Source organism: Ictidomys tridecemlineatus, chromosome 8 (assembly GCF_052094955.1).
Source record: "Ictidomys tridecemlineatus isolate mIctTri1 chromosome 8, mIctTri1.hap1, whole genome shotgun sequence".
NCBI lineage: Eukaryota > Metazoa > Chordata > Mammalia > Rodentia > Sciuridae > Ictidomys > Ictidomys tridecemlineatus.
In genome coordinates this window covers 13,267,037-13,280,430 of record NC_135484.1, presented here as the reverse complement: position 1 = coordinate 13,280,430, position 13,394 = coordinate 13,267,037, and the positions used below count along the sequence as shown (strand labels likewise).

General features: G+C 41.0%; 1 protein-coding gene across 2 annotated transcripts in view; it reads right to left on the bottom strand.

The window, feature by feature from the left end:
* Rgs17 (regulator of G protein signaling 17) overlaps nucleotides 1-13,394 on the bottom strand; it is a 103,092-nt gene that overhangs the window by 26,745 nt on the left and 62,953 nt on the right. For both annotated transcript variants that reach the window (XM_078018863.1, XM_078018864.1), the window contains exon 2: nucleotides 7,664-7,807. In XM_078018863.1, coding sequence (XP_077874989.1) covers nucleotides 7,664-7,782 — 119 coding nt within the window. In that variant the 5' untranslated portion in view covers nucleotides 7,783-7,807. The remainder of the gene's footprint in view (nucleotides 1-7,663; nucleotides 7,808-13,394) is intronic.

The window sequence follows — 13,394 nt, the reverse complement described above, 5'->3', positions numbered from 1 at the left end:
TATTTAGAGTCAGATTCTCGCTGAGTTGCTTAGGGCCTCACTAAATTGCTGATATTGGCTTTGAACTCATGGTCCTTCTGTCTCAGCCTCCTGAGCTACTGGGATTACAGGCATGTGCCACTGTATCCGGCCATGAAGAACATTTTGTTATCCTCATCGCCAATCTCCCTGCAGATGCAGGTCCTTCCAGCAATGCTACATGGATTTGCTCTCTCCCCAAAAACTTGCCCTTCTTTGCAAAAGTCACTACTAGTAGTTCTACTGCTAACAACACTCACACAGAAGGAAAATGAAGGAAAATAGTGCCTAAGAAAAACTCTCTGGTGCCGACTTGCTCAGCACCAGCTGCCACACAATCATACTATGTCCTGAGAGAATGTGCCTGTGATTTTCAATAAGAATTTCTGTGACACAAATTTTCATATTTTATACAACAAACTCAATTGGCAAACCCAAATCAATCATCCGTTCCGCACATGTTAAGGAAACACCTACTGTAGGGCAAACAACATATCATGAGCCACAGTGTCTTCCTGGCTATTTGAAAACCCGAAACCTGAGTAGATGGCCATGAAAGTACCTAGTGACGATGACTAACCAATATGAACTTTTGGGAATTCAAGTACAAAATCCACATAATTTGACAGAAGGTATTGACCTGATAAAGAAAAGGGTCAAATGGAAGAATCACTGATATTGAAAAAAAAAAATGGGATAGGGAGTTTTGAGTCAAACTCTGGTCCTCCCTCATGTGGTCAGCCTGGTCCAGGGCAGAGGGGGTATGGCTCATCACTGGCCCTGGCCGAGGACTTCCCTGAAGCTCTGGCACACCCTGGTCACTCAGCCCAGATGGTGCTCACCACATTGTCACAGGCTGTGAGTCAGCCACCCTGCCGAGATCCCAGAGGTCCTTCCCAGGTCTGAGGTGGAAGGACTGGGAGCTGGCTGGAGTACTGGGCTGTGGACCACACCCACTTCTCCACGCAGAGCCTGTCCCCAAATGCACTGCCCCGGCCGTCTCTCCCTCTACAACATCTTTCAGCTGTCTGCTCAGGTCGGGCTTCTGCACCAGGGGGAGGCTCCTCCTACTGTTGACTCTGATCCTCGGAGGACTCTGTTTTCCTTGGAATTCCCTTTCCTCATGGAGTCCACCCCGTGCATTCTCAACCTGCTGGGGCCCACTCTCTGCCATGGACCCTCCGGTACCAGTCTCTGCAGGAACTGGCTTCTCAGGAGTCTCTCACAGAGGCCACTCTTCCTACTCGCCACAGGGCAAGGTGGGGCCTGGCATTTTTCTTTAAAATCCTTTGAGGTTAATGCCCTCTGACTTGCCCTGTCCCCCTCGCCTTATCCCTCATAACCCTGTGACCCCCCATGGCACCTCACAGGCAGACTCTTCCCTCTCCCTAGGCAGATTCCCCTGAACAGGGGAACCAGGCCATAGGTGACCCCAAAGTGTCCCCATGGTAGCTACCAGGACACCGACTTGGTCCCTCACTGCATTAACCAGCAAGTGCCTTAGCTCTAAGTGCCTTCCTCGGGCCTGAATCCAGTTAACCTGCGGTCTCCCCCCTTGACTGGATCATTGTTCTCCCTTCTACTCTCCCGAATAAGACCACGCAGAATATTTTCATCTACTATTTGTTTCTTTCCTGCTCATCTTTTAGTCAATAATCTAAATGGCACAATGTGAGACCTCAAAAAAAGAGTAAATGCAGAGAAAAGGTACACATGGCACACACCATTGAAAGAAAAGTGTCCATTCAGTTCCGACTCTGTCGGCTCTACAATCGATAGGACTCTGGGCACGAGTCACACAGACTTGGCAGAGGCAGCTTAAACATTAAACTCTTTTAGAAGGTGAGCTGGGAATAACACCAAATATTCACATCTAGATGCAGACGCTTAATGAGACTTTGCTCCCTGGCATAGCAGAGTGAGGGAGACCCCCAAGAAAGGTGATGAAACCCAACAGGACAGGAGGAAATGGGAATTCAGTTAACTGCAAATGAGAGATTGAATGAATGAATGATTATCCACAGTCCTAATGTCGGACTGCTGGTGGTGTGTATTTGGCTTGTGAAACCTGGGTTCAATTTGGTAGATGTCTTTTGGTGGTGTAGTTTATAGTTCATATAACTGATAAAAAATGTTGAGGAAATTCACCTATGTTCTTGTGAGATGGAGTTTTGAAACTGTTGGGTTCTTGGTAAGTTCTCTTTATCTGGTTACCAGCGCTTTGGAAATACTGTTAATCCAGGGGAATAACTTATGCTGCTTCATGGGTTGCATCTGCTCTCTGAGGGTGATGGATACAGAGGAGGCTATTCACTGGTGCCTCAGATGGAAGGAGTCAGTTTACACGTGTGAGCAGTTTTAGTTCCAGGGAGTGGACTCTCTACCATGGTGCATACCATATTTTTTTCCTCCTTAAAAAAAAAAAAAAATCCTCTGGCTTTGAAAGCATGCATCTTAGTATTTCCTTTGGCACAGAGCTAAAGTGTGACAGCATTAGAGGACAAAACACGGCATTACTTTTGCACTGTTTTCAGAGGCTGTAGTGCTTGTTAGAAATGGAGGGTGAGCTGCCAGGAGCACTGATGAAGCGTTGAACATTCACCCAGAAAGATCTGTCCCACGGTCCAGGGACTCTGGGAAAGAATGTGTCCAAAACGGAGACTTGTTCGGTTTCAAAGGACTAATCAATTTGCTAAATTTATTCTGTGACTGATCTCTCCTGAGAAGAACCTGATGCCACGGGCCAAATCTTGTGGTACCTGTGATTGTGAATCTGCTGGGGAAGGTTGGATTTGAAAATAGTTCATAACAGACGGGGGAATGTAACGTCTGGAGGTATTAAAGCGGATCCACCTCTACCACCTCTACCACTAACACATTCGGTGACAGCCATCAAGGTCATCGATCCTGATCCGTGGAATTAGATGTGGCATTTTTCAAATGCTTTGTAGTCATTGTTGTTGGTTTTGTGTATGTTTTGTTTTGCTTGTGCATTTTTTCTCGAGCAAAAGCCTACACCTAAGTCCAACAGGTAAGACTACTAAAGACAGAACCATTCCATTGCACACTCCAAGGGGGAGCCAAGCTGTGGCCAGCAGTCCTCTGCTCCACTGTCCCTGTAGCTGTCACAGCACCAAGCAGAGACCACACAAACATATGGGAAGGATGGTAGCTGAGGTCTCCTGATTTTTATTCTAATAACTAAATACAGGGGAAACCCATCTTGCTTGATGAAACACAGCTAGGACAGCCAAGTATTAAAAGAGTGATTAGCACTGAAAGACTGTTAGATAAAACAGCCTGGGTTATTTCAATGTAACCTCTGATGCTGTGAGAGCATTTAGCTCTCAGCTCAAAATACAATTTTGAAAGCTCTACTTTTCTATCCCCTTTTTGATGCATGTTGTGTTTCTGAGCATTTCTGTTCTGCAGTGCAGCTGATATGTTGCCTCTGGTCCAAGATCTGAATACCCTGACGGTCTTCTCAGTGGCTTGTGGGGAGCCCCCGACATCTTTCAAACATTTCTTCCACGTGCAGAACAGAAAAGAAGGCTACCACCTGAAAAGGCAGTAATTCTATTTTCCAGTGTCTTTCCAGTGTCTAGACAAGGGGTCTTGCTAACATTGTCTGCTCAGCTGTTCAGGTTTGAGAGTCTCACATATGGAAGGTTTTGTAAGAGGCCAGAGTGTCCATCTCACAGCTGAGATGCAGACATCAGTCATTTATGTCAGGCAGGTAAGTGGTCTAAACCTCTTTCTCGTGTCTTTTCGTTATGTGGATATCTATGAGGAGACCTGGGAGGCAGGAGAGAAACTTGTGTGGGGAAGAAGTGGTTCTTGTCAGGATTGGAGAATGGGTCAGCTCAACAGCTACAAAGTCTACCCAGACTATTTAGATCTTGAAGGAAACTGTGGAAATATCCAGCGGTTACATACTCACTCCCTGTCTCCTTCCCCCAAATAAAATATAATGGTAAGTTTATAAAGATGGGAATAAATAAAAAAAATGAGAGAACAGATGACAGTGAAATATGAAAGAGAAATGTAAATCCGAGAGAAATATTAAATTGTTTAAAAAAACCCATAATATGTGAAGCTAGGGTGAAGTATTTATATTTATTGCTAGATATAGAAACTTATTTTCCAAGCACTATATTTCCTTAAAAGGAAGTAAAATCAGCCACATGACAACTGCTCCTATTTGCAAGTGACAGCTATTTCATATTTTGATTTCTAACTTTTTTTTAGTCCTCAAATTACATTTTTTCATGTCTCTTTTTGTTCTGCTCCTTTGACCTAGCCTGGAAAATTTGAAGAACATTTCTTTCTTTTCTTCACTCCAAAAATCCCTTATAAATTTATTTTCTTAAGCTCAAAGTACAAAAATAATGATATTTTCAAAGTGAATGTATAAAGGAATTTTCATTTGCAATCTGATAGGATAGCATAATTAAAATCCCTGATTCAAAGCAATCAAACTTATTCTTTTTTCAAAAAATCCAACTGTTTACATTAGAAATCCCTTACCATTTGTTTTATATAGGACTTGTCAACGTACAGACTGTACATTTTGTGGCTCAGACTCAGGCATCCATAACCCTCCTGACCACCACGCTCCCGTCTAGGACTAGCAGGGAATACCTCATGCTTGGGGATCTGAAGTATGTGTCACTCTAAAGGTGTAGAGAGTTGCAAGAACTCTTCTTTTTTTGTTTTGCTTTGTTCTTGGTATGTAGTTAGTGTTGGGCAACATTTTGCTTTCATGAGTTAATTTGAGTGTATGTTAATAAGTGCATATTTCAAAAATTAATAAAAGTCAGTCTCACTATATATCTGTGTCAGTAAAAGCAGTTTCACTAAACAGAGTTATCTACCACATAAGGATGTTCCAGTCAGTGACAGACTATATACAGCAGGGGATGCATAGGGTCATAAAGCAGCTGAACATTTCCTATTTCCTAGTGACGTCACTGCCATTGTATCATTGTTTAACCCATCAATCAAGAATAAAGGTGGTGTGTAGACAAATTTACTGTGCTGACAATTGTACAAAAGCATAGTGTGTACTTTTATGAATGGTACTTACTACTGGGTAATAAACAACTGTTACTGGTTTATGTATTTATTTGTATCATATTTATATCATTAGCATGTAGTCCTACTTATGCAAAAATGTTGACTGTACAACAGGCTACAGTGTTATACCAGTGGCAACATCATCTAACTCAGGCTTACCCAGTCTCTTAATTGCATCAAAAGGCCACAAGTGACAGACTTATCCCATCATGGTTCATTTAGGATTATACTCTGTGTTGCTTATATGGTGACAGAATTGTTTAGCAATGCAGTTTTCATAATATATCCTCATTGTTAATTGATGCAGGGCTGTATTTATTTGTCAGTTAACAAAGTGCAACCCAACTTCAGTATTCTATTTTTGTGCTTTAAATGTAAAGAAATTAAGAAACAAGTTTGGGCAGATAAATAAAATGATGTCTGAGCATAAGAACATGGTATAGTTCAAATGAGAGTGCAAATGAGAAATAGAAGTATAATTCTGAGCAGTGTATATCAATGCATTTGCAACATTTTACACAGAATTTAAAATGGCTTTCTTTTTCAAGGAAATTTCTGTGTTATATGTTAATTTTTAAAATTTTTATATTACTTTGAACTACCTCCTCCTTAAAGATTGTCTTTTTTTTTCCTAATGTGAAATGTCCCACAGCCAATTCTTTTTTTTTAATGCCTTTCTTTTTGTTATTTATTTATTTTTATGTGGTGCTGAGGATCAAGCCTAGTGCCTCACACATGCTAGGCAAGTGTGCTACCACTGAGCAACAACTCTAGCCCCCCATAGCCAATTCTTTGTAAGTGCTCACTCTGTGTTGGATACTGTTCTCAGCTTGTTGTATGTATATGGTATCTCATTTAATTTCTATAATAACTTCATGAGGCATGAGTTCAGGTCTTATTATTATGTTATTTGGTATCTGAAGATTAGAGAGATTAATTTGCTAAAGGTCACCTAGTGAGTGACAGCTGAGGACAAAATTTGAACCCTGGAAGTTTGAGTTCAGAAACACCATATTAAGTCACTACAGTGTTTCATGGATTAAGACCAGAGCTGGATAATCTCTGTAAGAGTGTAAGAAAACAATTACACAATTATGACTGAAATACACCTCAACTAGAACTCTATTTCCTTCCTCTGAAATTACTAAGGCTTAAGAATGAAAGTAAATGAATCATCTATGACTTTCTCTAACAAAGAATCATCATCACCCAGAAAGCAATTTTTGTATGAATACTGCAATATCAGACATTCTTCTGGGCCTGAGGGGTTTCTAGGTTGGGTAGGGCTTGTTCATCAAAGGCACCACTCAGAACACCAGTTTGACCACAATGATATACTGTCACATCAAAATACATCCTCTCTGGGCGCGGTTGCCCATGCCTGTACTCCCAGTGGCTTGGAAGGCTGAGGCAGGAGGATCACAAGTTCAAGGCCAGCCTTAGCAACTTATTGAGGCCCTAAGCAACTTAGTAAGACACTGTCTCAAAATAAGAAAAAAAAAATTTAAGAAAGGGGCTGGAGGTTAAGCTTCCCTGGGTTCAATTCCTGGGTTTAATTCCTTGGAAGTTAAATGTCCCTGGGCTCAAACAACAACAACAACAACAACAACTCAGCCTCTGTGGATGCTGGGAAATTGTTGCCTATGCTCAAGAAGGAGGCTCAACCATAACCACTTGAGCCTTTGAGTAAAGTATGAAGCGGTTACAGGAGAACCACATGACCACTCCTAGTCCAGAAGTTCTAAATTGGATCTCAAAGGACCACAAAACTTAGGGTTTTCAAGAAAAGTTTCATTAAGTCTAACATCCTCCTGAGGACTCTCATCTGCGTAAATGTCAGGACTTGGAGTCCTACTGATTTTCTCACTGAAAGGAACTTCAGGATTTGGAACTGGGAAGATTCCAGAAGGTACCAGAGCACCTGGATGGGACCTGGCAAATCAGTTTGTCTATCTCATCCCCATTCTGTCAGTAAGGAAAACCAAGAACAAAAAGAAACCTCAGAGCCTGTCAGTGATGAAAAGCAGGTTTTCTGTATCTACTTTCTGAGTTTTTGGTGAACTGACTTGGCCTTCATTCCAAGCATGGCCTTTCAGACTGGCGGTCAGGGTCTCTGCTCTTCCCTCTGTGCTAATGGGAGGGGTTCTACTCTGAAGTTGCCACCCTGACTGAATTACCTGCCATGCACCTTAATGATCAACACCCCAGGAGGAAGCGCAGAGTGGAAAACCCCACTCAACACTACATGGAACTCTGCCACGGATTGTCTCTACGTTCTGGTACCATCATGACTCTGATGAATACCGTTTATTGACAAGTAAATAACTATAATCTTACTTTTACCCATAAGGTTTAAGATTCACGGGGAAAAACTTGACATAGTTTTCCACTCTTTACCTATCGATTTAAGTGTAGATTCTGAGGAAATTAATATTTTGCTAATGAATGTTTGTAGGAGACAAACAATGATCTTCAGTAATTCCTTCTTTCAAAGCAGTGGGGGGGTGGGGGAGACTGCTAAGGTCCAGCACGCATGCTCAGTGCACACGGTACCGACAGCGCCACCTACCAGGAGCAGCTGCAACAGCAGCACCAGCAGAAGCAGCAGGTGTTGTTGGGCCTCTGGTTTCCAGGCGCTTGAGCCACAGCGGGTGTTCCTTCATTCTGGGATTGCTGCCTTTTTCGCATTGCAGCTTCTTCAGTACTCAACTGGCTGAAAGAAGGGAGAAAACACAAGGTATGTAACACATTGCCATAAGGATAAGTTGCCTCTGCAGAAGGACACATCGTGTCCTTAAGGGAGGAGGGAGGTAATTTACGAAAAAGTAAAACCAGTCGGGTAAGCTTTAGCAGTCAGACCAATGTTTTAGAATATTATATTCTGAAAACTTTGGGGACAAAATACTACCATGATCTGCTGCATAAATTATAATAATTATGCTGCTGCAAAGTCAAAACCATTGGTCAGATGAATATGATAAGGATTGAACATTTATTTTGAACTAATTTCTTTCCTCAAGAATGCTTAAATCTTCTTTCCTTAAAGTGATCACAGAGGTGAATGTAACTCGTTTCTCCACTGCTGTCTGCAGTAAGGCAAGTGGAGCCTTACAAATCACTGCTGCAAAGTTTCTAACTCTATGAGCATCATGGGGAAGATTGGGTTTGTGTTGGGTGCTCTCTGCCCTCCTTTTTAAACACATGGTCTCCTTGACTGAATATCTGACTCATCCTCCAGGGGCCTAATCTTGAAAGCACTGTCAACAGGACCTGCATTTGGTTGGGTGGCCCTGTTGGAAAGGCATCACCTCCCTTCCGCCAGTCTTCAAATTTTAATTTCATTTAGGAGAGGATGGAGGAAGACAAAAAGCCATCAAAATGGGGGAAATTATTTTGGTGGAATTCATATGTCATAGCAGATTAAAAAAAAAATACTAGGATACAGAATGCTCTACTTGTGACCCTATGAATCAGGACAATGACTTGCCTCGTACTGATACAGTCTATCCTGATCTAGGACTACATTACGGTTGTTTTTTTTGTGTGTGTTTTTTTTTTTAATTTTAGTTCAGTAGAATAATGTCAGATTAGCATGAACTCTCAGGATAGAAATTAATTCTGTTGAATGATGCTTTTCACAAATATGCAATGTATGTAAATCATTCACAATTATTGTCAGATTTATGGCTAAAAATAATACTTATTAAGACTATAATGTGTAACAGGTGAGCTTTTAAAAATTATATTTTTAGTTCTGAATTACAATGATAGATAATCTTTTTCTTGAAAATAAGACATCCTTTTAGACCGCAGTGGTAGATAAATAGGGGTTAAAGCCACGGGTACCTTGTAGTTCATATGTGGAAACAAAAGGGCAAAGGTCCCACTCCAGTGGGGTATGAAATGCCACACCATGAGCAGTGGGACACAAACTCTAGGCTACCTGCATGTAATCAGGGACTGTGGTTCTGTCACCCACATAAGACACTGTCTAACCATTCAATGGCGCCTAACTGCAGGAGAGGGAAGCAGGGAAAGCCATCCAGATGGGACCTGTGCTGTTATGGTTTCCATCTAGGAGAGCCCCAAGAATTAGGCAGTGCAGCAGTGGTCAGAGGTGAAAAAATTGGATTATGAGAGCTTTAACACCATAAGTGGATTAATCCCTTTGATGGATTAATAATTTGGATTACTTGGTGGTAATTGTAGGCAGGTGGGGCATGGATGGCCTTGGGCTAGATCTGTCCCTGGCCCCTTCCTCTCTCTGCTTCCTGGCTGCCATGAGCTAAGCAGCTTTCTTCTGTCCTGCCTCCTTGCCACAGTGTTCAGCTTTACCTCACACACAGAGCTGGGGAGTCCGCAGCTAACCATTGACTGGGATGTCTGAAACCCTGAGCCACAAGAAAATTTCTTCCTCTAAGTTGTTCTTGTCAGGTGTTTTGGTCACAGTGGCAAAAAACTGACCACCACAGATGCGAAGCAGCCCACTGGTTCAGTGACCAGGCCAGGGCTATTTCAAAAACCTTTGCTGGGTGGCAGGAATCCTGAAATACCAGTGAAAGAGCTGCTTCAGGGCGGAGGGTGTTGAGACACTCGAGGAGACACCTGAAAACCCTTCTATTAGGAAGAGTGAGAATGAGAATGACACTCCTCACTCAGTGTGATGCCTGCTGTCAACAAATCAACCACCACAACAAAATCCAAATGAACACTAGAACACAGAAAGCCAACTCAATAATTTGGAGGTGACTATATCTTGACCAAATGCAAGTAAAAGAATCACCTATAATCAATTTAACAGAGATATATTTAGGTTAAACAATGTGTTCACGGAAAGACTAGTATTCATGAAGGAAACTTTAAAAATTATAAAAAATAGACAAATATTTAACAAGAATAAGTGGAAATGGAAAAACCAAAAAACACATAATCATTAAAAAGATTCAGATAGAATTGTCTCCCAAGAGCGGTACCAAAGAGAATCAGAAATAGTGCCAAAGAATAGGCACAGAATGCAGCAAAAAGAGGAAACATAAGTGAATCCAGACAAATAGAGGAGTAACACTGAAAGGCTCCAGAACACCCAGGGAGACTTTCATCATAAGGAGAGAATTAACGGATTGTCAGGGAAGTGGTATTTTAAGGGAAGTTGGCTAAGAAGTTCTTAGCACTGAAAGAAAACAAACAGCACAAAACAAAGACTCACTTTGAAAGAGCACACACATGCTGAGAAGGATGAATAAAATAAAAATCAATCTACATTTACACATAGGAGAGTAAAACTACAGATCTACAAGATAAAGGGAAAAAAGCTAAATTAGCCACAGAAGAGTCATACTTCCACGTACAGGTGACTTTATTTATTTATTTATTTTTAGACAGAGAGAGAGAGAGAGAGAGAGAATTTTTTAATATTTATTTTTTAGTTTTCGGTAGACTCAATATCTTTATTTTATTTTATTTTTTTTTTAAAGAGAGAGTGAGAGAGGGGAGAGAGAGAGAGAGAGAGAAATTTTAATATTTTATTTTTTAGTTCTCGGCGGACACAACATCTTTGTTGGTATGTGGTGCTGGGGATCGAACCCGGGCCGCACGCATGCCAGACGAGCGCGCTACCGCCTGAGCCACATCCCCAGCCCTCTTTATTTTATTTTTATGTGGTACAGAGGATCGAACTCAGCGCCACGTGCACGCTAGGCAAGCATGCTACCGCTTGAGCCACTTCCCCAGCCCTGTACAGGTGACTTTTAAGGAGTAATATTAGATGCCCAGGACAATGGGCAAGGGGATAATATCATCCTACAACTTCATATTTAGCTAAATAATAATCTAAGAGTGAAGATTATCTCATAAATTAACTGAGTTTATGATTTCATCTTTGCTGGAATTAATTTCTGTCCAAAGAAAACAAAATTAGAGAAAGAAGTCAGAATATACTAACAACTAAAGACTGAATTTTGTAATATATGACACTGAATTTAATGTCTAGCTGCAACAAAACTCCACATTTCTCTGTTTAAGACTGCAATAGTTAGGAAAATGGGAGAGTTTCTCCAACCCCTCCACTGAAACTGATTTTGTAGATATCAGAATGTTCCCATATTTTAAAATCTGAGTTATTCTGTCATCTTCTACTGGGCTGCTATAGTTTGAATACGGTTCTTCCTCAACAAAACTCATGTTAGGGCTTAATTCCTCAATGTGATGCTGGTGAGGGGTTGTGGGGTCCTGAAGAAGTAACCAGGCCATGGTTGTTCTCTGCTCAAAGCATTGATGTAGTTCCAGTAACAGTGGGTCAGCTATCATGAAGTGTGTTGTATAAAGCAAGATTAGCCCTTGTGTTCACTGCCTTTCACATGTGCCTGCTTGCCCATCTGTTTCTGCCCTGAGCTGAAGCATAATCTTGAATTTCCCTGCCTTCAGAACTATGAGCCAAAATGAAAAATTTTCCTTATAAATTTCCAAGTCTTAGATAATATATTGTAGAAACAGAAAACAAACCAAGTCATGAGTCTATTAGCAGCACCTGGCACTGCAGTGCACTGCATAGGTATACCTAATATGGATAAGGTGAATTCATAACCTCCAATGAGATGGCATTGCAAGAGGACTTTTAGGAGGTAATTAGGTCATAAAGTTGGATCCCTTCTGAATGGAATTAATGTTCTTATAAAAGGAATCCCAGAGAGCTTTCTTCCCCTCTTTCTGCCATGTGAGAACAGGAGAAGCCTATGGTCTACAGTACAGGAAGGAACCTTCACCAGAACTCAACCATGTTGGCAACCTGACTTTAGACTCCCAGCTTCGAGAACCAGGAGAGAACAATTTCTGTTGTTTATAAACCACCCAGTCTCTGGCCCTTGGTTATGGCAGCCCAAACTGAGTAAGAAAGACACACTAATAACTCCATCCCCTTTGAAATACTTTCTGCCCTTACCTTCATGGCCCCCATTCCCCCTGGGTGCTTTCTATTTAACCAGTCACTTCTCACCTTACTTTGCTGTTTCCTTTGCTACAATCATCTATCCTTAGAACTCTTCTCTGTCATTTCTTTGATAAACTCATTGAGACATTTACTGGATCTACTAGTTTGGTATACCAAGTCTCCAAACTAACATGTCCAATAAAGGTGCTTTTCCTAAATTCAGGACTCATGATCCAACAACCTGCTGGACATCTTCTCTTGGCTTTCTCAACCTGGTGTCTCAAACTTCCTACATTCTAAGCTGACTCTATTAGTTTTTCTCCAAAACTTATTTCTCTCCTAGTTTTTCCTACTTCAGAACGTAAAAAGTCTCAAACTTCCAGTTATCCAGACGAAAGACTTGACATTTATTCTTAACTTCTCTATTCCATCCAGATTCCGCATCAGCAGATCAGCAAATGTGAGCCTTACCTGGTCCTCTCTACTTTCCTTTGGTTACTACCACTCCCCAGCTCTTCCCATTCCAATTCAATTCCATTCTGTTTTCAACACTGCAGCAGTCAGAGTGTGTCTCTTAAAATATAAGTCAAATAATTTCAGCCAAGAATCTTCCTTTCAAATCTGTTCAAAATCTTCTGAAAGTTTCTCATCTTATTAAAAGCCAAATTTCTTGCCATGTAGTCCTTCATTACTTTTCTGACTAAATCTCATTTTGTGTCCTCCCGGTTCTCTTGTTTAAACCACGGTGGTCTCCTGGCTGCTTCTCAGTCACATCTGATACAGTCATGTGTCAGGACCTTTGCACTTATCCCACACTTGGAGCTCAACTTGTTCAAGTCTTTACTCAAATATTACATTCATTTCATTGAAAGTTTCATTCCTTGGAACCTCCCATAACTATCTCATTTAAAACTACAACTCCTTCACTTCACCCCCAGCCTGACTTATCACCCTTCCCTTTCCTGTTTGATTTTTCTCCACATTATGGATCACAATCAATCATACTACAAATATTACATATTTGTCCAACCAACTAGAAAGTAAACCCCATGAAGACAGAGATTCTTGTCTGTTTTCCATCGTTGTAACCAGGTTTGGCATATAGGAAGTACACATCAATATTTTCTGAATGGCAAACTTTACAAGCATTCCCATTAATGACAAGAAAAAATACAGTGAAGTCTTTGCATTCAACATTCAAAGTTATTAATTTCCTATCCAATGCAATAAAACAAGAAAAGGTAAGAGTTGGAAAGGAAAACACAAATCTTAAAATTTATAATTGAATGGTTATCTACAAAGAATTCCAAGTGATTGAACAGACAAGTTATTAGAAACAATTCACAAGAGATACTAGGTCAGTCTTCAAAAATCA